Source organism: Desmodus rotundus, chromosome 4, assembly GCF_022682495.2.
Source record: "Desmodus rotundus isolate HL8 chromosome 4, HLdesRot8A.1, whole genome shotgun sequence".
NCBI lineage: Eukaryota > Metazoa > Chordata > Mammalia > Chiroptera > Phyllostomidae > Desmodus > Desmodus rotundus.
This window is the reverse complement of record NC_071390.1, coordinates 157,878,490-157,900,610: the sequence shown is the minus strand read 5'-3', so window position 1 is coordinate 157,900,610 and position 22,121 is coordinate 157,878,490. Positions and strand designations below refer to the sequence as shown.

Here is a 22,121-nt window from a genome sequence, read left to right as displayed (position 1 = left end):
TCAAAGTAGTGATGACATTGGGATTCCTGTTAGATGCATTGACCAGAGGGCCCCGGTTTGTCTGAATGTTGGTCACCTCAGCCAAGCACCGCTAATGGCCGAGGGAACCACCACTTTATCGTTAGCTGGGCTTGGGACTGACTCTCGTGGCAGAGAACTCTGAGCTGGGTAGGGCTATGTGGAAGGAACGCTCCCTTTTTTGGACTGACCTGCCCTGCCTGCCCACTTGGCGAGTGAGGTGGGGAGGTAACACTAGGGAACACTACCCGGCAGCCTAGCGCCGTGCTGTGCTAGGCCTGAGCTGGAAGAGGTGCTGGGTATTCTTTCCCCACGCCAGAGTGCTCTACTGCCACGAGGTCCATGTAATACGGTATCTTGTAGCTACGTGTCGCTATTTAAGTTTAAATGAATTAAAATTAAATGTAAAATTTAGTTCCTCACACTACCCATACTTCAAGAGCTCAAAAGCATCATGTGGCTCATGGCTTGGCTGCCATATTGGACAGCAAAGAATTAGAACATGGCCATTGTCCCGGAACGTTCTGCCAGACAGAAGGACTAGAGAGGCGGGAACACGCTCACCACTCCAATGGCACAGGAAGACAGGACAGCGGGACCCACCCATGTTTTCTGCCATTCCATGTGCCCTCAACTCCAGCTCGCCCAAATGACCCATGTAACGCTGCAATCTGACCAATCCCAACTGCTCTCCCGCCTCCCGGAGCTGGAGTGTGGGCCGATGGCGAGCTTGTAAGTCTCCCTAGTCCCAGAGTCTAGGAAGAGGAAGGTGCGTTTCACGTTCCCAGTGTTCCAAGTATGCCTTTTCTCTGCCGTCCACATCACGTGGGAACTGAAGCGTTGTTTGAAGTGACGTGTGATTCCTCCTCACAGGAGACCCGATACATCAGAGATAGAAGAGACCACAACGCCGTGTCCATTCTGTAAATTTCTTCTCCCGGAATTTGAACTCCTCTGTCCTGGGTGTAAAAACAATATCCCATATTGCATTGCAACAGTAAGCTTCTTTATAATGATTTTCCTTTATTTGCATATCTATTCATAACCCATTTGAATATATGGTGAGTGGCAGCATTTTTTTCACTTCTGAAATCTCAATCCCTCAAATTTCCTGCAACTTTTAGCATATAATTTTATAGTTAACAAAGTTGAACATTATATTCAGATCATTTCATAGTTTAAGTGAATATGTACTATGGGGCGATGTAGCACACATTTGGGGATGAGATGGCTTAAATCCTTTCTCTGCCACTTACTGACTCTATAACCTGCAATTTGCTTTACCTTGCAATTTAGATAATTTCTCAAAATTGAAGGCTGTTCTTTTTCCGTGAATCTGACAAATATATTCTGGCTTTAGTCCTTTTGATGCCATCTCTTTCTGGTCAATTACCACCTAGATTAACTACCAATAATTTCATAATATAGAGGGCTGGTTTTAACTGTAACCCAGTTATTATAATTGAATAATGGTGGGGGGGGGTAAAAATAAAGGTGAATTTTACTCCTAAATGTACTGCTCCCAGGGCCGACACATGCTGAAGGATGACTGGACAGTGTGTCCACACTGCGACTTCCCTGCTCTGTACTCGGAATTTAAGATGTAAGTGTGCGCCCTTCCAGCAGGTCACAGACTTATCCAAACACGGGCCTCCGCTCAGCCACTGTTCATCTGAAGTCTCCTTCTTTGTTCATGCTCCCCCTAAAGGTTCACATTGTCTTCTTAGGAGAACCTGTGACCTTTGAAAACATCATCATTAAAGGGGGTCTTGTAGGAGACTGCTATTCCTAATTTTTTAAGTATCCCTAATTCTTAAATTGCATGATGAAAGATGTAGACAGGAATAGTTGTTCTTCCCATTAGAATAACCCAGGGGAAAAGACATACTATGTATTTATCTATTCTGCCTTTCCTTCCCCCAAACAGCATGTTAAATACTGAAAGCACATGTCCCATGTGTTCAGAAAGATTAAACTTTGCTCAACTGAAGAAAATTCCAGACTGTACCCAGTACCTGCGAACAGAGGTGGAGCAGTAAGTGGAATGTGCAGGTAAGGGCCAGGCCGTCCACTCACCTTCCTAGGGCGGGCACAAGAGGCCCGAGTCCACACGGCTCCACAGTTTGTGTTTGCATTGGCTCCGTTTGTGAATCATGTCATTAGTCAGATTTAATGCTGAAAAACAGGCTGTACGGTCTCCATAGTGACAACGGTAGTTGTCCAGGCAGCACTACAGATCCCAGCTGGACCATAACTTATCTCTAAGTGTTTGGTAGAATTCACAGGTGAAGCCATTCTTTCCTAGACTTCTGTCTCAGGAGGTTTTTGGTTACTGATTCTCTCTTTAACTAGTAACTGATCTCTTCAGATTTTATTTCTTCACAATTCTGGCTTGGTGGGTGGTGTTTCTAGGAATTAGTCCATTTCTTCTAGGTTGTCCAGTTCGTTGGCATATGGTTTTCATAGGAGTCTCTTACCATCTTTTGCATCTGTGTTATCAGCTGCAATGTGTCTTACTTCACTTCTGAGTTTGAGTCTTCTCTTGGCAAGTCTGGCTGAAGGTTTGTCTATTTTGTTTAGCAAAAAAAAAAAACAGCTCTTGGTTCCATTGATCTTTTCTAGTCTGACTAATATTACCTAGTACTAACTTTGGACTTGGCTTTTCCTTCCTTTTCTAGTTCCTTGGGGTGTCAAATTGGGTTAAGATCTTGTTTCTAAGTGTAGGCATTTATCATGGATTTTTCCTTTAGAACTGCTTTTGCTACAACCGTAAATTTGGGTATGCTGTATTTCCATACTCATCTGTCTCGAGGTATTTTTTATTTTTTTGATTTGGATTTCTTTGACCCATTGGTTTGCTCAGTGACATTCCGTTGAGTCATAGCTGTAAATTTTCCACTTATCCATTCAGCCACTTGTGTCTTTTGATCAGAGAATTTAGTACATTTAAAATAATTATTGATAGGAAGGACTTACTGCTATTTTGCCAATTGTTTTCTGGCTGTTTGGTAATTCCTTCGTGCCCTTCTTCTCTTGCTCTCTCCCTTCGTGATTTGATGTTCTGTAGTAGTATCCTTGGATTCATTTATCTTTTGTGTTATCTACTATAGGTTTTGCTTTGTGAATACCATGAGCCTTACAGGAAACATTGTATAAGTCTACTTTAAGTTAATAAGAACTGAAGTTCAAATGCATTCTAAAGTTCTACATTTATACTCTCTCCACACACATTCTTCCCCCACCCCCCACACAATTTACATCTTTTTTATCATGTGGTATATCTGGTAATAAACTACTGTATAGTTATTTTTACTACTTTTGTCTTTTAACCTTCATAGTAGATTTATGTGATTAATTCATCACCATTACATTAGGTTATTCTCAATTTATGTATTTACTTTTACCTTTGAGATTTACATTCTCATAAGTTTTCCTGTTATTAATTTGTGCCCTTTTAACTTTAGCTATAAGAAATCCTCTTTGTTTTTTCAATCCTCACCAGAGGACATGTTTACTGATTTTAGAGAGAGGGTAACGGAGGGAGGAAGAGAGAGAGAGGGAAACATCGGTGTGAGAGAGACATATCATTCGGCTGCCTCTTGCATGTGCTCCTACTGTGGACTGAAACCACCTAGGTATATGCCTCAACCGGGAATTGAACTTGCGACCTTTCAGTGTACTGGATGATGCTCCAACCAATTGAGCCACATAGGCCAGGGCTTTTTTTTTTTTTTTTTTTTTTTTTTTTTTTTTTTTTTTTTTTTTTTTTTTAATCCTCACTGGAGGATATGACTTTATTGATTTTAAAGAGAGGGAAGTGGGGGACAGAGACATTGATCAGCTGCCTCCTGCATGCGCCCCAACTAGGAACTGAATCCACAACCTAGGAATGTGCCCTGACCAAGAATGGAACCCACAACCTACTGGTGTATGGGATGACAGTCCAACCAATTGAGCCACCCAGCCAGGGCAGGAAGTCCTCTTAACATCTCCTGTAAGGCTGGTGCTGGACTCCTTTAGCTCTTTCCTTGTCTGGAAGACTCCGTTCCCCTTCAATTGTGAAGTACAGCTTTGCCAGTTATAATATCCTTTGTCTTTTTTTTTTCCAGCACTGAATATATCATGCTGTTTTTCTGGCCTGCAAAGTTTCTGCTGAAAATCTGCTAAGTCTTATGTAGCATCCCTGGTTTTTTTGCTGCTTTTAAGATTCTCTCCTTGCCTCTAATTTTTGGCAACTTAATCATGCCGTGTCTTGGTGTGGGTCTCTTTCAGTTCCTCTTGTTTGGAACTGATTTCCTGGATCTGGACGTCTGTTCCTTCCCCAGTTTAGGAATGTTTTCAGCCCTTTTCTCTCTTCTTCTTTGGGACCCCTGAAATGCAAATACTGGTCTGCTTGATGTTATCCCTAAAGTCCCTTAAGCTATAATGTTTTCTTCTTCTTTTGCTGTTGATTGGATGAGTCCACTGCCTTTAGAGTGTGCTGATGCTTTCTTCTGCTTCACCTAGTCTCTGATACTGAACCTCTCTATTGTATTTTTCAGCTCAGTTATTGTATTCCCCAAGTCTAATTTGTTTGGTACTTTCATGTATTTTCTTTGTTGAAATTCTCACTTCGTTCATGCATTGTTCTCCTGAATTGGTGAGCATCTTTATGACAATTAATGTAACTTTTTATCAATTAAATCACTTATCCCCATTTTGTTAAGCTATTTTTCTGAGGTTTTATCTTGTTCTTTCATTTGAAACATATTTGTTTTCATTTTCCCTGACTCTGTGTTGGTGTCTGCGCCTTAGATAAAACAGCCACCTCTGCCAGTCCCAGCCACCTCTGGGGAATATTATAGTTGGCCCCTAGATGTATGTTAAATAACAAGCCTGCTGCATCTGTGCTGGGCCTGGGGTGTTAGCCTCAGTGGATTCGAGCAATTCCATTTAAAACTGGTTCTCATGGATGCAAGACCTACTGGCTTTCAAAGCTAGATGTTTTAGGTGCCCCTCTCTTAGGTGGAAGTCTTAAAACTCTGCGTACCAGTGGGGGAAACTGTGAGTTGTGGGGCAGTTTGCCAGGGGTGGGGTCTTTGGCAAGACTCTTAGCCTCTCCTGCCCATTGCAATGTGGGTATTTTCCTCATTCACCTTATGTATAGGTGTCACTTGCTCAATTCTACATTTCTTTCAGAAGCAATTGTTCTATATGTAGCTGTAGATTCGCTATGTCTGTGTGAGAAAGTAGTTCTGGAGCCTTCTGTGTTGCCATCTTGACCCACAGTCTACCTTCACACAAGTATGGTTTAGCTGGGTCTTCTATTCAGGCGGGGCTCACAAGGCTACAGTTGGTTGGAGCTGCAATCTCACCTGAGGCTCAGTCTTCATCCAGCCTATTTGTTGGCAGAATTTTATTCTTTCTCGTCAGAGGACTGAGGCCCCAGGCTCCTAGAGGCAGCCCTCAGCTTTTGATACATGGTGCTCTGTAAAACGTGGAACTGCGCTTCTTCAAGTCTGGCATGAAAGAGTCTCTTCGAGGCCTGTAAATTTTAAGGATTTGCATGAAGTTTTTGCATGCAGATTTTGGAGCAGTCCCCTTCCCAGGACACTCTCCTTCACCTTTCAGGGTTTCTGGCAGCCTCAAACTCCTCTGTGACTCTTCAAGCTAATAAGACTGACTTCACTGTTTGAAGCTTAGCCATCCCATGCTACGGACTTGCCCTCAGTTGGAAAGCCATATAAAGATCTTACCCAGCAGAGTTCTTTTCTTTCAAGGGTTGTCACCTTTCCAATGTCTACATGCCTTTGGTTGCTCTAGTTAGTTATAAACGGAGGACAAAATCTTACCTGTGGGAGGATGAATTTGCAATTCTGCCACTTCCAAAAGTAGAACCTGTTTGTGTTTTTTAATAATCTACGTAGACTCTCTGGAGTCTTCACTGGTGTGAAAGTAGAGCTTTAGACCACGGTGTCACGCTACTTGCAGACACGCCTCAGTGCATGACAAGGCACGACTTTTTGCAAAGTCACTGTAAGCATTTTATCGTACAATGAGCACTGGGTGAAGCTATTGCTCATTGACTCCTTTTAGACAAGGAATCCTCAAAAATCAGTTCATTAAAGTTTTTTCTCTACAGATCACTAGGCACTTACCTTGCATTTTCTCACTATTCCCAGTAAGGCAGCTACTGTCAGCCTCACTTTATAACAGAGATTCAACAGACGGACCACACAGTTTTCATCGGTCGCAAGGCCAAGACTGAAACGCAATGCTGATCACAGACTGACCATTTCTAACTTGAACGCAGCGATCCAGCTCCACGTTCCATGAATGAGCAAAAAATGTCTTTGGTGTGCTGGGCTGTATTACTAAATGCCCGTTGTTACTTGAAACCCTCCTAAAGCATGTGGGTTTATCTGCTTCTTTCTAGACACGCTCCTGCGAAGACAGCATTTACTGCAGGCGGCTGTGCTTGTGCCCTGGTGGACCTAGGGATGGTCCTTCCTGGACACAGAGGGAAACTCAAAGGTGACCTTTCCGGGTTGCCACTTCCACCTTCCATAGAGTGACAAAATGGTAACATGAAACACTGCTGTTTCTTACACTTTGTATATTTCCTCTTCATTTTATATGCTCTGCACTGTTAATAGTATCCTATGACATAACTGTAAATATTCAGCTGTTTTTGATAACTTTTGTATTTTGAAGTATGTCCTTTAAATAAAATTGTTAACCAGATATTTGTAATGTTTCTCTGGATTTGGAGACAGACAGGAAGGCAACTTTGAAGCACTTAGTGCAGTTCGAGCACTTACAAGTTTGAAATGAGAAGTTTACACTAATCAAGGTTATTCAGTGGAATCAGTCCTTAAATAAAAACACCAAAAATCACTAAAATCAAATATCTGAGAGAACGACACTATCAGCTTGTAGTCGCCATCTGGTCCTGCGTTGCTGCACTGCGCACTATGGAATGCCTGTTGCCAATTAAATCATTTGACTCCCCCCCGCAAAATATGCATCACTCAGAGTCCCAGGCGGTTAGAGCGTTCAATCCCCGTGTCACACACCACGTGCGTCTCAGACCAACATACATTTTCTGTGCGCGCGTCCTTGCCATCCGAGACCAATGTAACTGAAGTCTAAGCAGCTAACAGAAATGAGTAATGTGGCCCAGCTCTGAATGTTTCAGATGATACGACTTTATAGTATGGCCACCAGCATCCTGAGCACTGCAGAGGCACCTACAAGCCTAGGGGCCAATCCAAGTGCCAGTAATGTTTCATAGCATCCAAGTACCCACACGCACGAAGCCTCCAGCCTGTTCTCTTCTTCCCTCCCTAAGGCTAGCTAGAGAATCGGCCAGAGGCCTTGGCCTTCCTAAGTGGTACAATACAAGTCACTATCAACAGACCCACCCTTAGCCTCCTCGTTTTCCGTGATCACTACAGGGGTGTTGTAAGCATACAGGAGTAAGAGCTACAGGCACTTGGGATCTGTGAGTGTAAGTACACAGAACGCGGCACTCCTTGTCCATGAACTGCCAGAATTTAAGATGAAGGATACAGTACTTTGTCATAGATTACAAGAAGGCCGACATGCAATGCAGCTCCAAAAAGCAGGTACGCAGTTTTACGCTGCACAGATGATGTGTGGCAGCTAGTGGCTCCAACAAGGATTTATTGGTTGATCCAATACACAATCCCAATACAGACCCCTCAGACTCACATCCAAACTGCCGTGGACCCACCAACTGCTACCCAGCGCTCACCTCAGTCACACCCCTCGTGGTCACGAGGGCTTCCAAGAGGCCTCAGACCCATTCTCTCATATTTTAAAGAGCATATTTACAATCTCTAATTCTAAAAGTTATTTATCCTACATACAAATTATGCCAATCATGTGTAGAGCATTTATAATTAAAAACCTAACAAGTAAAGGACACTAGTCCTTGTTCTGATTGCAAGGACACTGCAGCCCCTTTCCTGGGAACACAGAGCCAAGTACATCTGAAAGCAGTGGCAACAGGAGAAAGTGTGTAAGAAACGCATGCTCACCCCACTGGCTAGGGGAGGCAGCCGTCAGCAAAGGCCATCTTCATCCAGTGGGGCGGAAGTTCCAAGCCAGGCTTTAACTTAACAGGGACGGGGCGTGGCTTGGAGGCCAAAGGCTGAAGGCAACGTTCGGTTCCCATAATGAACTCATTCTACATGAAAGACATTTTTCACATAATAAAGACACTCTACATGCATGTCTCACCTTCCAAACAAGATTCTCAGTTCCTTAGAGTCAGGAATTATTATCCTGATTTTTAAATTCCTTTTAGCACATTCCCCTGAGCTTTTACCAACAAGATTAAAAAACAGCTAGACACCTGAATTCCAGACTAGTTCCACAGCCTGAGGGCCACTCCACACGTGCAATTAAAATCTAAAGTTCCAGCAGGGTTTGTGGAACCCGTCACAGGACGGAACCAGATTTCCCGGGGCAAAGTAAGGCAAAGCCAGTGTTCATCGTGTCCACAGCCAGAGTGAGACCAGGTGTCTAACCTAGTGCAGGCCCCACTGGCTTGAACCCGATGGGCTGAGACGCTGGAAAGGTTAAGAATGGCTGGCAAAGCTTTTGCAGCCACCCACACCCTCCAGGGACAGCAAAGAGGCCTCGCGGTGAAATTCTCTCCACAGCAGAGACGGGGTCAGCACTCACAGCGGTAATGAGGTTGGAAATGAAGATTTCTAACTCTTCAACTGCCTAAGTCACGTTTACCACCACCGATTTGTAGTAAAATAACTTTTTTGTCTAGTCACTTGCAAATTAATAAGGAAAGTCATATACCAATATAGTATTTTACTGTACAAGATGACAATTTTAAGAATTTGTACATGTATCATATGGAACATTTTTATTCCTAATTTATATTTTGCAAGATATTTGGCAATGTGCAAAGAATACCCAGTTCTAGGTGGTGACTGTTTTGTATTATGATTTATTTACAAAATTTCACCACATAATTGTAACTAGCTTTAAAAAAATCAGCATTGGTCCTATAAAGGCCGTTAGGATACACTGTTAAGCTTACAAAAGTCGCCTCAGTACCACTGCTGTCAGGCATGTCACAGCACAATCGAGTCAGGCTTAGGCTGACAGGGGCCAGTGGAGGACCCAGGCAGTCCTACCAACCTCTATAAGAGGTGTACCTTCGCCTACTGGTTACATCTTCCGAGCTGTGCCACCATTTACTTATAATGGGACCATTCGGTCACCCCACTCGCTTTCCTTTGGAAAAACAAGGCATCCTCTAGACCAGCTAGACTGGTCAACAGGGTGAGTACAAAGTGACTGTCAGTAGTGAGAAATGGCTTCATTTCTTTGAACTTCTTCCTTTTCGTTTTCTGGACTCATCATTTTCTGATTTTGAAGGCTTTGAAGATTTTGTCTTTTTCTGTTGGGAGGAAAAGTTGCACAAAATAGTTAATAGCTGTGTTTATGAGTAAATGAAATAGGTTCATCTACATACTTTCAAGAAACAATTGGGCTACTTATAGCCTTGAAAAGTTAGCGGTAAAAACTAAAAAGCTATTTAGAATCTAGAACTAAGATACATTCCCTATGTATGCAGTTTCTTGGATTTAGAACAAAGGCATATTGAGGAAAGACAAATAAGACAATTTATAAACAGGGTAAAAGACTTTTCTTTGTTTCAAATTCAAGAGTCTAAACACATTCAGTGTGAGGAGAGGGGAAACAACCTCTGATGTGCACACAAGACTGAACAGGGAGAGCTACACTGGTGAAGGCCACTAGTCCTGCATATGCAAAACAAAAGTGAGGAGCAAGGCCCTGGCCAGGTGGCTCAGTGGGCTAGAGCATCATCCCAACAAGCCAAGGTTGTGTGTTCGATGCCTGGTGAGGGCACACAGCAGAGTCAACCAATGAATGCATAAGTGGTTGGAACAGCGAATTGCTCTCTCTGTCTTCCTATCTCTCTCTTTAAAAAGTCAATTTAAAAAAAGTGAGGGGCAACAATGATACACTCACAAGAGAGAATACACACTGTATTCCTCTACCTCAGCCAATGGCAAACAGTGAGCTCTGTAAAGGATTTTAACCTGTCCTAGCAAAAGACAAGGATGTTTTGCTCTAGAGAACTTCTACAGGCAGTTCAATGGCTACAGCAAAACACAACAGAAGGGAGAAGTGGCTTCACTGAAAATGCTTTTCCTGGTTGTGCTGTGAAAATGCGTGTCTGTAGGTAAAGCAAAAACTAATGATCCAATAAATAAAAATTGTACTTTTCCTAACAGCATATGCCCATCAATACGATTTCTTGCTGTTTGGCTCTTCCACTATTATATGAAGCTGACTGCTTATAAAAATGTAACCTATACTTTCTTCACCCTCAACTGTGATGAACAAAAAACTTGAAAGTATCTTCTCAGCTTTGATTACTAAACAGGCTCTGAATAATTTCTGAAGGCAAATTATACACAAGAAAAGATAAACTATTTTGAGGGAGTATCACAGCTTTTCCTCTCTGTGGCTTAAATACCACCTTGATCATAGCATCGGTTTCCACGGAGTCTTGACCTTTCTCATCAGACTGAGAGTCATCTTCATGTAACTCTTCGCTGTATTCAGAATCCAGTGCTGGGCCTGCGCTGTGTCTGGATGTCTTCACGGCCTGAAGTGAATACGGAGTCAGGTGGACTTCCTTATTGTAAGTTCTTGTAAAGGCTGCTTTCACCTAAAGAAAAGAAATGGAGGGAGTTTTTAAAAAGATCTGAGTGCCAAAGAGTCCTTTTGAACTCTGTCAGCCTAAAGGCTTTGAAAGACCCTGGAAGCCCCTTGAAATTGTCTACAAAATATTTATGAATATACATGTAAGAGTGTGTGTGTGTGTAATCCTACATATAAAAGCATTTTTCTATGGAGAAGTTCCATATTTTTAATGATATGCATAATAGAGTCCAGGACTCAAAAAGATAAAAATCAGTATTTGGAAACTTTAAGGCAGACGAGGAAAAGCCACTTTAAGTCATCACTTTTACCTATTCAATGTTCTGCAGTTCTACAAAATGACAGGCAAAGTTAGTAATTAATAATTTTTTTTAAAAAGGCTCACAGTAAGGTACAAATTAAAGCTGGCCTGTAATTACCACAAAATAACTTTACTAATAGTGGTTACTTCAATACAATAAGTAACCTGAAAAGCCTTAACATCGACCTTCTAGTAATTGCAGGATTAGTTCAAGAATTTTAAATGTAGATGTCTCTTGTGAGAAATTACACATAACCACTGCATCAGGTCAAAATACTAGAGAAGGCGAGCCTTCCAAATCAGCACCAAGTAAACAGGCACGAGAGTGAGTTATTAGATTATTACATATTCACGTTATTTCACTTTAGATTGTTCATGCTCATTGTATAAACAAAGTAGGGGCTACACTATCCCATAACAAATTGTCCAACCGGAATACTGAGCCCACAGATTAGGCAGACTAAGTGTAAAAATCCTCAGTCAGTAAACACTTCTTTCTTCTCCTAATGCATTACCACCACCTCATGTTACTTCACCTGACTCATCTCGCCCTTATCTATAAGGGATACATTTACATTTGTTCCTAAGCTTTTCACATCTTGCTTTTCCACTCAGCATAAAGCGAAGATAAATATATAAATTGTAAAGTCAAATCCAGAAGTCTTGTCTTAATACTGTACTCAAACAGCATTTGGAAAGCATAGACTACAAGAAATAAAAAACTCTGAAGGAAAGAAACTAAACCTTTTTAAAGCATGTAAACATCTCTAAAACACTCCCAGTGCAAACCTGGTAATTACACAGTGAGGGAGAACCAGTGGGTTACACAAGTTACCTTGGAATCCAGCTTGGAGAAGGGACTAGGCTTGCCTCCCCAGCTGCTAATTTCCATGATATTCTCAAAGTCTTCTTTCATCAAATAATATGCATCCATAAGGGCAACAACATCCTGTATTCCTTCTACCCCGTGTGAGGTCAAGGGCCGTACAAGTGCATCCCTTATATGTGACAGATAATCCATATTTACAGTTCTTTTGCTGGAGTAAGTTCTTAAACCAAAGCAAAAGAGACACACCTGTAGTCAATGGCAAACTACCACCAATTCAAGTCACATTGCGTGTTATCAACAGAGTTAATCACATGGAGTTCAATCACTTTTAATAATGCTTTTTAACAATGCTTTTAATAATGGAGTGCCTACTGTTCAACAGCTGGTGGAGAGAAAGCTTAGTGCTACCCCACCAGGGTGGCGTGCAAACTCCAATGTGCTCAAGGGGGATTTTCTATTTACCTGGATCAGAGAATGCAAAACACAAATGCAGGTTCTGCTTCCACCCTACTCCTAAGGCCCAGGCAACGACGGCATCTCTGCTCCTACTCCTTGTGGCCCAAGATCTCTCCCAGCCCCAGGTCGTGAAAGCATCAGTGAAAGGCAGTGAGGTTTCCGGCCCTAAGTGCCCTGCCACCTGCTAATGGGGGTCTGCAACGTCTTTCCATCTCTGGACTACAACATGCAGAACTCGACAGGAAAATGCTCCCCTCACAGTTCCTAACGCTGTTCCTCTTCAATGTTTAGTTCTGGAGTAGGGTTCCCCTAATCTTTAAAAAAAAAAAAAAAAAAGCCTGCAGAGAAAGTTCCTGCGGAGTCACAAGGTGGCATGGCCCACACACTGGCCACCCACACACTGGGGAGACTTAGGGAAACAGCCTGTGATGGGCTGCAACTAGAATGTTATCATGAAATGACTGTTTATCTTTCTCCTTAAATGCTGTCACTTAAAGACAGACACAGCTGAACAAAATAACCCCTCCAATGCCACCACCCACAATCGTTCCGACCCAGCTGCCTCTATCTTCAAACCAGGCAATGTACATGCATGTGTACTTCACACAAGAGGCCTCGAAAGCTGCTGGTTTCAGAACCCACACTAAAATCAGAAAGGATGGGATGATGAACAATACAGCACCAGATGCTGTGTTATAGAACTGTGCACCTGAAACCTGTATAGTTTTGTTCATCAGTGTCACCCCAATAAATTCAATTTAAGAAAATGAAAGGAAATGAAAAGTCCTTTTAAAAATTACCTGTGGGTCCTGCTCCTGCTTCAGGTAACTGAATGTCTGAATCACAAGAGCCCACATAGTTCTACCAGAAATCTAGAACCTTGCCTCATGATGGTTTTATTAACTAGGCAAAGATTCAGACGACGCTCGTATTTCAAACTCACCCCTTCCCTCTGGCCTCCTACAGTCAAACGTGCCAACACTGGGAGACACGCACGAGCCCGTGAGCCACGGGGCCCAAGACAACCACAAAAGCTTTCCCAAATTATTCTTGTAATTTGTTGCGTAATTGTTACCTTCTAGCAGACTTACATAACATTAAATCTAGAAAAGTCTAAAGGTATTACCTAAATTAAGGGTTCTTATCCTCAGAAATGTTTATTACTTCCCCTGAAGTTATATTTGTACATTGATGCATTTGGGCTTCAGATTTGCAAAGGCATCTAATGATGACACCCAAAAAGTTAGAAGTAATAAAATCACACTTTTTCACTTTAAAGATAAAGAGAAACCTGGCCTATAAAAGTTCAGTGACTTAATCAGGGTTTAAAAGTTAAGTAGGAACCTTTTAATTTACTTTAAAAGTTGAGACACTCGCTGCAGATGGCCTTGTTGATGACGGTGTCCTGTGTGTGATTCCCTAAGAAACATCTGTTCAGCCACGTGCGAGGCGAGTGAGCCTCAGTTCCTACCGCCAGAAATGTTCAGTCCCGTGGGAGAAGGGGACACACACAAGACAGGACAGCCACAAAACAACACGCAAGTCCAGCGCTCAAAATCCACACGAGCACAGTGAGAGCAGCAGAGGGGACACCCCTGAGGCAGAGTGACGAAGGACCCTTAAACACAGTGGGCAGGGAGCAGGGAGAAAGCTGAGAGGCAGGCCTGCAACTTGACAGGTGAGAACAGCAGGGAAACAAAGATTGCTCCAGTAGTTTTTCATGGTTAAAAATAAAATCCCTAGAGTTGATTTACTATTTGTATGGAGGCACATTTTCTAAGTTTCTAAACTTTAACAAAAGCATACCAAATCACAAGAATTTGAACATCCTTAAACTTCTCCAAGCCATTGGTTTTCAATCATCTGAGTCTCCACTTCCTGTTACAAACCAAACTGTATGCCCTACCCCAGACGACTAGGTCAGTTTACTGCTGGGACAGGTAAAAAACTAGTTCATTTATTTACATAGTTCCCTTTTCTCATTCAATTATTCTGAAGCGAAGGTATTTTATATGCCCACTAGTAACAGGCACGGTCACAATAACCATAAATATCACTGTTTCAGATATACATAGCTTTAAAATTTATCTTAGAGGTATGACGCATCTACCACCTGGCTCAACTCTTCCAAAGTATCCTGTTAAGTGATAAATATAAGGGTCATGATGATTATAAACACAGTCTCACAAGATAAAAAGAACTTATTCAGGATCATTTATCTAGTTAGCAATAAAATCAAACTAAAACGTAAAGCGTTCGGCTAACACTCTCCTTCCTGGATGGAGGCTAAATCCACTACGCTGACAACACACTGGGAACGGAGTGATACACCTACCGGAGGCTCATGTGCAACGTGAGGTCCTGCACCAGGCGGTCGTGCTTGCCCGTGGACGAGTGCTTACCCAGCCAGCTGGGAAAGGCGGGAAACTGGCTCAGCGAGCCCCTCATCAACTCTCCGGGGAGAACGCTGGCATAAATGGCCTGCAAAGATCAAGGGCAGTCCACAATTTAAATTCTGTGCCAAGTCACTTCCTTAGCAGCAGCCGGCTTCCAAGCAGTCTCTGGAAAACGCAGCCCCACCAGCCTGCGCCCCTAACCCCAGGGCAGTCGGGCCCTTGCCTTCCGTTTCAGATCTGTGGGTACAGGAAACCTGACCCAGAGAAAATATCTTGCCGTCTGGCCCTGCTAGAGGTCAGCTTGCCAAACAGGACTCCTCAACCCACTCTACCTCGTGGAGGCCAGGGTTGCAGAAAGGACTCTGCTTCAGAGCAGCGTGCCTGTCCCCAGCACAAGCTACGGACAGCACAGGAGCACCAAAGCATGGAAGGTCCGCTCATTACAGCATCAAGCAAACGGACGCCTGAGAAAAGTAAGAAGGGTATCGCTGGGTATCTCTGTACCCAGGGTTTCACTCTTTTAAAAGCTGGAGTCATATATAAATTTCGTATCCTGCTTTATTCTAATAATTAACTAAGTTTTTCATATTAGCTAATCTTTAAAAATAACTTTAAAGGTGGCATAGTGTTCTAATCAAGAGAATTTACCATAATTCATCATTCTCCTATTGTTGGACATGGAGATTTTGTCCCATTTTTTGCTACTGGAACTAATGACTTAGGGAGTATTTTTGTATATTAAGCTTTTTCTGTGTTTAAAATTATTTTTTAAGATAAATTCTCAAAAGCACAATTACTAGTTTAAAAAACACTTTTAAAACATGAGAACGTATTCTTTATATCCAGAAGGAATCTTTGTTTTTTGTTTTTTTCAAACAATGTGTGGGTAAGATTAAGAGAAGAGTCGGCCGCCAAAAGTCCCCTGTTTATTATTCAGGCCAGGGATACTGTAGAGATACGTAAAACTCAAACAGGAACGAATACGCTTAATTATGAATGTTGACAAAACTCTGTTTTGAGTAAGAGATATCAACTGAAACAAAGTACCCAATTCAAAGCTGCCTCTTTAGCAAGAAAGAAGAAGGTCAGACTCCACGTATCAGAAAGTGGCTGCTGACCTGCCCTGGCTGCACTTCTTCAAGGAGAAGTTACTTAGGAATCATCTGGGAGAGCCAAGAATGACAAAAAGGAATAGATTCTTAAGGTAAAGAAGAGGAAATGAAACTTTTGACTAACATCTTAGTTATGACCAAAATGTAATGTTCCTATTTCCACAGGTCCATTTACATAAAATCATAAACCACTGAAAAATGAGGCCAGATCAACGAACAGACAATAGTGACCACAGAGTGTTTTAGTCTATAACAGACTGTATTTTTGCCATAACAGTGGTTAAGGTTTATCTGGTATTTTAAATAATTACAGGAGCTAGAAGCTATTTTGTTCTCCCCAAATAAAGCAGAGCCTACACTTCAAGGAGAGTACTACACTTACCTGTGTGGGCAGAAGGCTCCAGTTTTGCTGACTCCGGATCTGCCGGTCCACTAGGTCGCCATCACATATGCTATCTGCAGCTCTGCTTAGAAGCATCAGGTGCTTTTTCATGTCCCCCCTGCAGAATGAAAACCAGCCTGGATCACAGCCCTGCCCAGAAGCCGCAGCCCGCCCTCTCAGTTGTCCAGCCGCCACGGTGCCGGGAGGGCACTGTCTCTGACCCACGCCAGCTCTAAACACTCACCCCGCAGCCATAGGCTTCACGTGTACGTAGTTCTCCTGGACAAAGAGGGGTGCTATCGAATAATCATGAAAAAAGAGATCTGATTTGTCCACGAGTGACATGTGAGCGGTCTCCTCTCCAGCTGCAAACACTTTCCGGGCAACATCAAATGGGCCCTAAAAAGAAAGAGGGACACTCCTAGTGGAAGGGCCAACATCCAAATGCTGACCAAACCCAATGCTGGTCAAGATGTACGGCAACGGGAACTCTCGTGCACTGCTGGCAGGAACCCAAGTGGTCCAGTCTGGGAGACAGCTGCTGGCTTACCACAGAACTAAACAGATGCTTAACCGTACTGTCCAGTGGTTGTGCTCCTTGGTCCGTACCCAAGTGAATTACACACACCACACACACACACACACACACCCTGCACGTGGATGTTCAGCCGCTTTATTTGTAATTGCCAAACCTTGGAAGCTGCCCTTCAGTAGTGAATGAATAATCTGGTGCACCAGGACAATGGAAAATTATTCGGCACTAAAAAGAAATGACCTATCAAGCCATGAAGAAATAGGGAAGCAAGTTAAAATACGTATTGCTAAGTGAAAGAAGCCAACCTGAAAAGGCCCCACAGTATGATTCCAACTATGTAACGTTTCCAAAAAGGTGAAACTATGGAGACAGTAAAAGGCTGGTGCCAGGAGGGAGGGGTGAGCAGGCAGAGCACAGAGGATTTTTAGTAAGCTCAAGGGCAGACACATGTGATTATACGTTTGTCAAACCCGTAAAAAGCACAGCACTGCGGACTCTGGGTAGTAATCACGTGTCAGTGCAGGTCATCAGTGGTGCTGGCAGTGCGGAAGGCTGGACGTGTGTGGGGACAGGACGCATGTGGAGAATCTCTGGACCTTCTGTTCAGTTCAGCTGTGAATCTGAAATTGCTTACAACTTACTTTTTTGAAAAGAAACAGTAAAAACACTGCTTAATCATTGCTCTAACTATAATAAATTCTGACCAGTGACCAGGTGAAATAGAACACAGAGATAACTGATAAGACCTCCAGTTTCAGGGAGGTTATTAAACTACAAACCATTAAGAACAGATTATACGGAACCGAGATAAAACCACTGAAAACATGAATGAAATCCATACATCAAGGACTCTGAAGAAGTCATTTTATAATTATTAAAGCATGTATAATTTAAAACTACTCTTTCTCAAAATTTACAATATACATGGATGGTCCTTGAAAAAATTCCATTTGAATTAAAAACACTTTTAGCAGCTGTCTATGTCTCTTATTATAAAAATCCAGCCCTGGCCAGTGTGGCTCAGCTGTTTGGAGCGTTGTCCCATAAACCGAAAGGTCGCTGCTTCAATTCCCAGTCAGGGCGCGTGCCTAGGGTGCAGGTTTGATACCATGTTGGGGCACATATGGGAGGCAACCGATCAATGTCTCTCTCCCCCCCTCCCATGGCCAATCCCCCACTCACCCCCCTTCATTTCAAAAAGCAATGAAAAAACATCCTCAGGTGAGGATAAAAAATAAATAATATCCACAGGTTCCATAGGTGTGTCAAGGAACTGCAGAACAAGAACTAATCAGTGGAAATCCATTTGTTACCAGTTTGACATCCTTCTTGGCTCTATGGGAATCAGCCTTGGCCTGGTCGTAGGTCAGGGCCTTACTCTGTGCGGACCACATGCTCAGGTTGTGTAAGACCTACGAGAACCACAAATAAGACTCTGTCAACGGGACCTAACCACCACTCCCCCTCCCCAAAAGGTTGAAGGCATTAATTCAAAAGAACTAACAGTTGTCATATAATACATATTTAATTTACCTGTCTGATATCTTGATTGGCTCCCAAAATTATTTCATTCATAGCTGGAGGGGGAATCTTCAAACCCTCTTTAAACGCCACAGACAACATGGCAGCCTAAAAGGAGAATCTTCGATGATTTTTCTAACTTACATAATCAGATATTTCAAAAATACTTTCAGGTACTTTTAAAACTGACCCTTCGATAAATAGAATAACATGAGGGGGGAAAAAAATTCCCAACATCGTACCTTAATCTGTTCAACCCGAGGTCTTTGAAAACGAAGGTCGAAACAATGATGAACCAAAGAGCGAATCTTGGGATGATTTCTATCATTGCACATGCAAATAATGGGAATTTTTGTATGTTTTATCAGACCAATTAATTCCTACAAGGCAAATTTGCAACACGAAAATAATTATTTAAAAAACAAAATACCACGCAACACATGCAGTCTCAGTTTTAAAAACCTCCTCAGCAACATGGTCTAATGGCCATACATATCACGGCATAACTAGTTCTGTGTATTTTTTGCGAACAACAAAACAGTAAAACTGCAGGACTACACTGCTGCCGTTACCTGAATGCCTCCCCGGTCCTCACTGCCTGCCATGCCGTCCACTTCATCCATGATGAGGGCGTGTCTCGTGCTCCCTGAAGGGGCTGCTCCACCTGACCCATGGTGACAAGCAGTGGGATGAAACAAAAACAAAATAACAGTTGTTCGAACACTACTCTTTATAAACAATTACATAACACACTGTAAACTAGTAACAACACATTCAAAACTCGAAAGGTCCGAGAGTAGACAGTGAGGAGAGTGGCCTTCCACCCTGGCCACCAAGGGTGCCAGTTTCCCTCTCCAGAGGCCAACGGTGTGAACAGACTCCTGTGTATCCACCTCTCAGAGATATTCTACACGTGTTAAAAATATTTGTGCATAACATACTCCTTGGTTTGGTCATTTAATGTATTTTTGGGATCTGTTCCTTATATATGGATATAGAACACCTCATTTTTCAAGGCTGTTCAATAATGTTCTATCCTACACACGTATCATAATTCACTCAATCTCTACCAATAAAATGTGAAGATGCTTTCAATCTTTCGCTGTTATAAATCACACTAAATGAACATCCATGTATATGTCATTCTGCATATATGCAAGTATTAACGATGAACCCGGGAGTTAGAATTTCTGCGTTAGAGAATACGTACAACTTAACCATAAGAAATACCACCAGAGTGCCCCGCAGAGCTGTACCAACCTGCACCCACCAGCCATGTGTAACGGTGACATTTCCTGAGCAACTTCTTTTTAACAATGACTTTCTACCACTGAAAGTACCAAGAATTCAGGTGACCGTGCAATAGACCACGGTTCCAAATGTTCAGTCTGCAGTGTGGGCCTCTCACTGTCCCCATGAGCTCTGGCCATACCAGACCCCTGGCCCACTGGCCATAACCTCCAACACAGTGGTACTTTCACACTGTCTTCGCTCCCCTACTACTCTTGTCTGAAATAAGCCCCTCCACCCACAGGTGAGCCTCTTTTTCATTCTTCAGGGCCCTTTAAGCAAATGTCACCCTTTTCCTGGTGGTTTTCCCTAATGCCCCCAACAGAATCCCTTCTTCTTCCACAGGTCTCCACCACCTCACTCCTCACACTGTATTACAGTTATTGATTTTTTTTGCCTTCTTCACAGGGTTCACCTGTGAATCTGCTAAAAGCATATGCAAAATATAGAAATATATCCATGTATTATGCATTTTTATCACATTCTCAGAAATTTCTAATACCTAAAAAAAAAGGTCCTCTATAAGAGTTACATCAGAGGCTTCCTTATTCCCTCATTAGCCCCCGGATATATACAGCAGGGTGGCTAGTGCACAGTAGTGGCTGTTAAACATGGAAATGAACGTGCTTTTCTTACATAACCCCCAAAAACCAGTTCCAACAGTCACATACTTGAATAAAAGCCTTTGATGCTGGTATTGCTCAGTGACTCAGCAACAATCTCCTTCAAACTGTTCTTACTCCGAGTATCACTTGCATTCAGTTCCACGTAGCTATATCCCAATTCCTAATCAAAAAATTGGAAACCATCACTATCACAACATAAATTATTAACACCTCTTCCCCCACCCCACCGAAAAAAGAAGACAGTTAAGGAAGAACGAGGGTAGAAACATCACATAAAGAACCATGGGTAAAAAGATAAAGTAGGATAATAGCAGACAATGAGATTAACTATAACATGCCCCACAGTCATGACTTTTAAATACCATATTCATACACACCACACACACATTAACACACAAGTCTGGCTGATAAATCACTACCCTGGGAGAATACATTTCAACAAGCAATTTTACTATTTGCTTCTTGAAGTCCTGGAAAGAATTAAATATAACCAACCCAAGATTTCAATATCAGATACAGAATTAATCTATTATAATTCTTGACTTCAAGATAAAGTTAAATCATTCTTTGTCAAATTATCCCTATATACAATCGTCCTCTCAAATCATGAAAAATCAAGTTATTCTGGCTTATTTCCCAAAACTGACCACCTTAGTCATAAAGTATTAAAAAACGCCTTAATTGAATTCCCAAAAAAGGGTGATGACAACGATAAAAGAAGAGCCATGTTCGCCACTGTGGAGACTAGGGAAAAATAGATTTTTGGTTTTTTCACATTTATAGAGTGGAAATTTTATAGTTCTTACACCAGCTAAAACATTATGCTCTGGTCCCTACAACGAAGATAAAACAAAACCACCAGCTTCTGGGAGAGAGGATCAGTAAATCCAGCAATAAATGTACAGGAAGTTCAAAGTCCTTCCCTATACCATTCTGGTCCCATTTCATTTGTCACCCACACCATTCTGACGCACACCCACTGCTGTTGGCTCAACTGCCCCGTCTTCTCACTGTCTAGGAATGGCGGCCACAGGGACAACAGAGCGAGGGCAGGGCCCCGTTTGCTGGGGTTCACACTGCGCCACTGCCATCCTCTCAGCCCACTGCACGGTCACACAGGGACGATGACAGTGCGCACACTTCCTAGAAGGTCCTATAAGGTGCTCTTGTCTATAAGGGGCTGTACGACTATTATCTATGAAATGACCAACCGAGGGCTTCATACACTGCCTGCACAAGGAAATATCGCCTATAATTATAATTACAATTATATTTTTTTAAATAATGAAAATGACAAATATCCCAAACACCAAAGCAAATTCTAAAGGTTTAATCTCAGGAAAGTACGTACACAACAGGTTAAAATATACATGCACCACTACACACTCACACACATGCACACCCCCGCTACACATGCCCACCCCGGCGCTACCTTCCCAGCCATGCCACACCAGAACACCCACCTGACAAACCAGGGAGGCCGTGGTGGTTTTGCCAACACCCGGGGGGCCTGAGAGCAGCGCTGCTTTAAAACTGGAGCCGTCATCTTTGCCAGCAAATTTACCAAACTTCGCTGCCAGGGAGAAAAAAGTTCCAGAGTGTTAACTCATATTACCTAACCGAAATTCAGGGTTAACTGTGCACGAATTTAGCATCGAAAACAGTCCTCCAGCTTAGTTCTAAATTTGTAGGATATTTTCCACAAAGTATAAACAATAGGTGCCAGAGCACTTAGTAAAATTCTACTCCCTACATCACTTCCACCCAAAATTAATTAATTTTTAAAACTCATTAACTTTAAAACTTTGATTTGAAACAATACTTTTATGATTTCCTTTGCTACAGAACACAGAGTTCATGGAGCAGACCACCCGGGCCCCGACCCTGATTCCACCTGTCCCTAATGCCACCACGCACCAGCGGGGAGGAAGTC

At 42.5% G+C, this 22,121-nt stretch overlaps 2 protein-coding genes across 3 annotated transcripts in view; one reads left to right on the top strand and one right to left on the bottom strand.

Annotated features, from left to right (window-relative positions):
* Positions 1–6,741, top strand: part of WDR19 (WD repeat domain 19) — a 70,145-nt gene extending 63,404 nt beyond the window's left edge. The window contains exons 34-37 of one of the 2 annotated variants that reach the window (XM_024573713.3): positions 892–1,015; positions 1,545–1,621; positions 1,946–2,070; positions 6,434–6,741. In XM_024573713.3, the coding sequence (XP_024429481.2) occupies positions 892–1,015; positions 1,545–1,621; positions 1,946–2,057 (313 nt within the window). In that variant the 3' untranslated portion in view covers positions 2,058–2,070; positions 6,434–6,741. The other variant, XM_045182608.2, reaches the window with a different exon arrangement.
* A 2,147-nt stretch (positions 6,742–8,888) lies between these two features.
* Positions 8,889–22,121, bottom strand: part of RFC1 (replication factor C subunit 1) — a 62,475-nt gene continuing 49,242 nt past the window's right edge. The window contains exons 14-25 of the mRNA XM_024573638.3: positions 21,652–21,761; positions 20,234–20,348; positions 18,845–18,936; positions 18,515–18,652; positions 18,285–18,380; positions 18,065–18,163; positions 16,461–16,615; positions 16,217–16,334; positions 14,662–14,807; positions 11,877–12,090; positions 10,556–10,747; positions 8,889–9,445 (exon numbers count right to left, since the gene is read on the bottom strand). Coding sequence (XP_024429406.2) covers positions 9,365–9,445; positions 10,556–10,747; positions 11,877–12,090; positions 14,662–14,807; positions 16,217–16,334; positions 16,461–16,615; positions 18,065–18,163; positions 18,285–18,380; positions 18,515–18,652; positions 18,845–18,936; positions 20,234–20,348; positions 21,652–21,761 — 1,556 coding nt within the window. The 3' untranslated portion in view covers positions 8,889–9,364. The remainder of the gene's footprint in view (positions 9,446–10,555; positions 10,748–11,876; positions 12,091–14,661; positions 14,808–16,216; positions 16,335–16,460; positions 16,616–18,064; positions 18,164–18,284; positions 18,381–18,514; positions 18,653–18,844; positions 18,937–20,233; positions 20,349–21,651; positions 21,762–22,121) is intronic.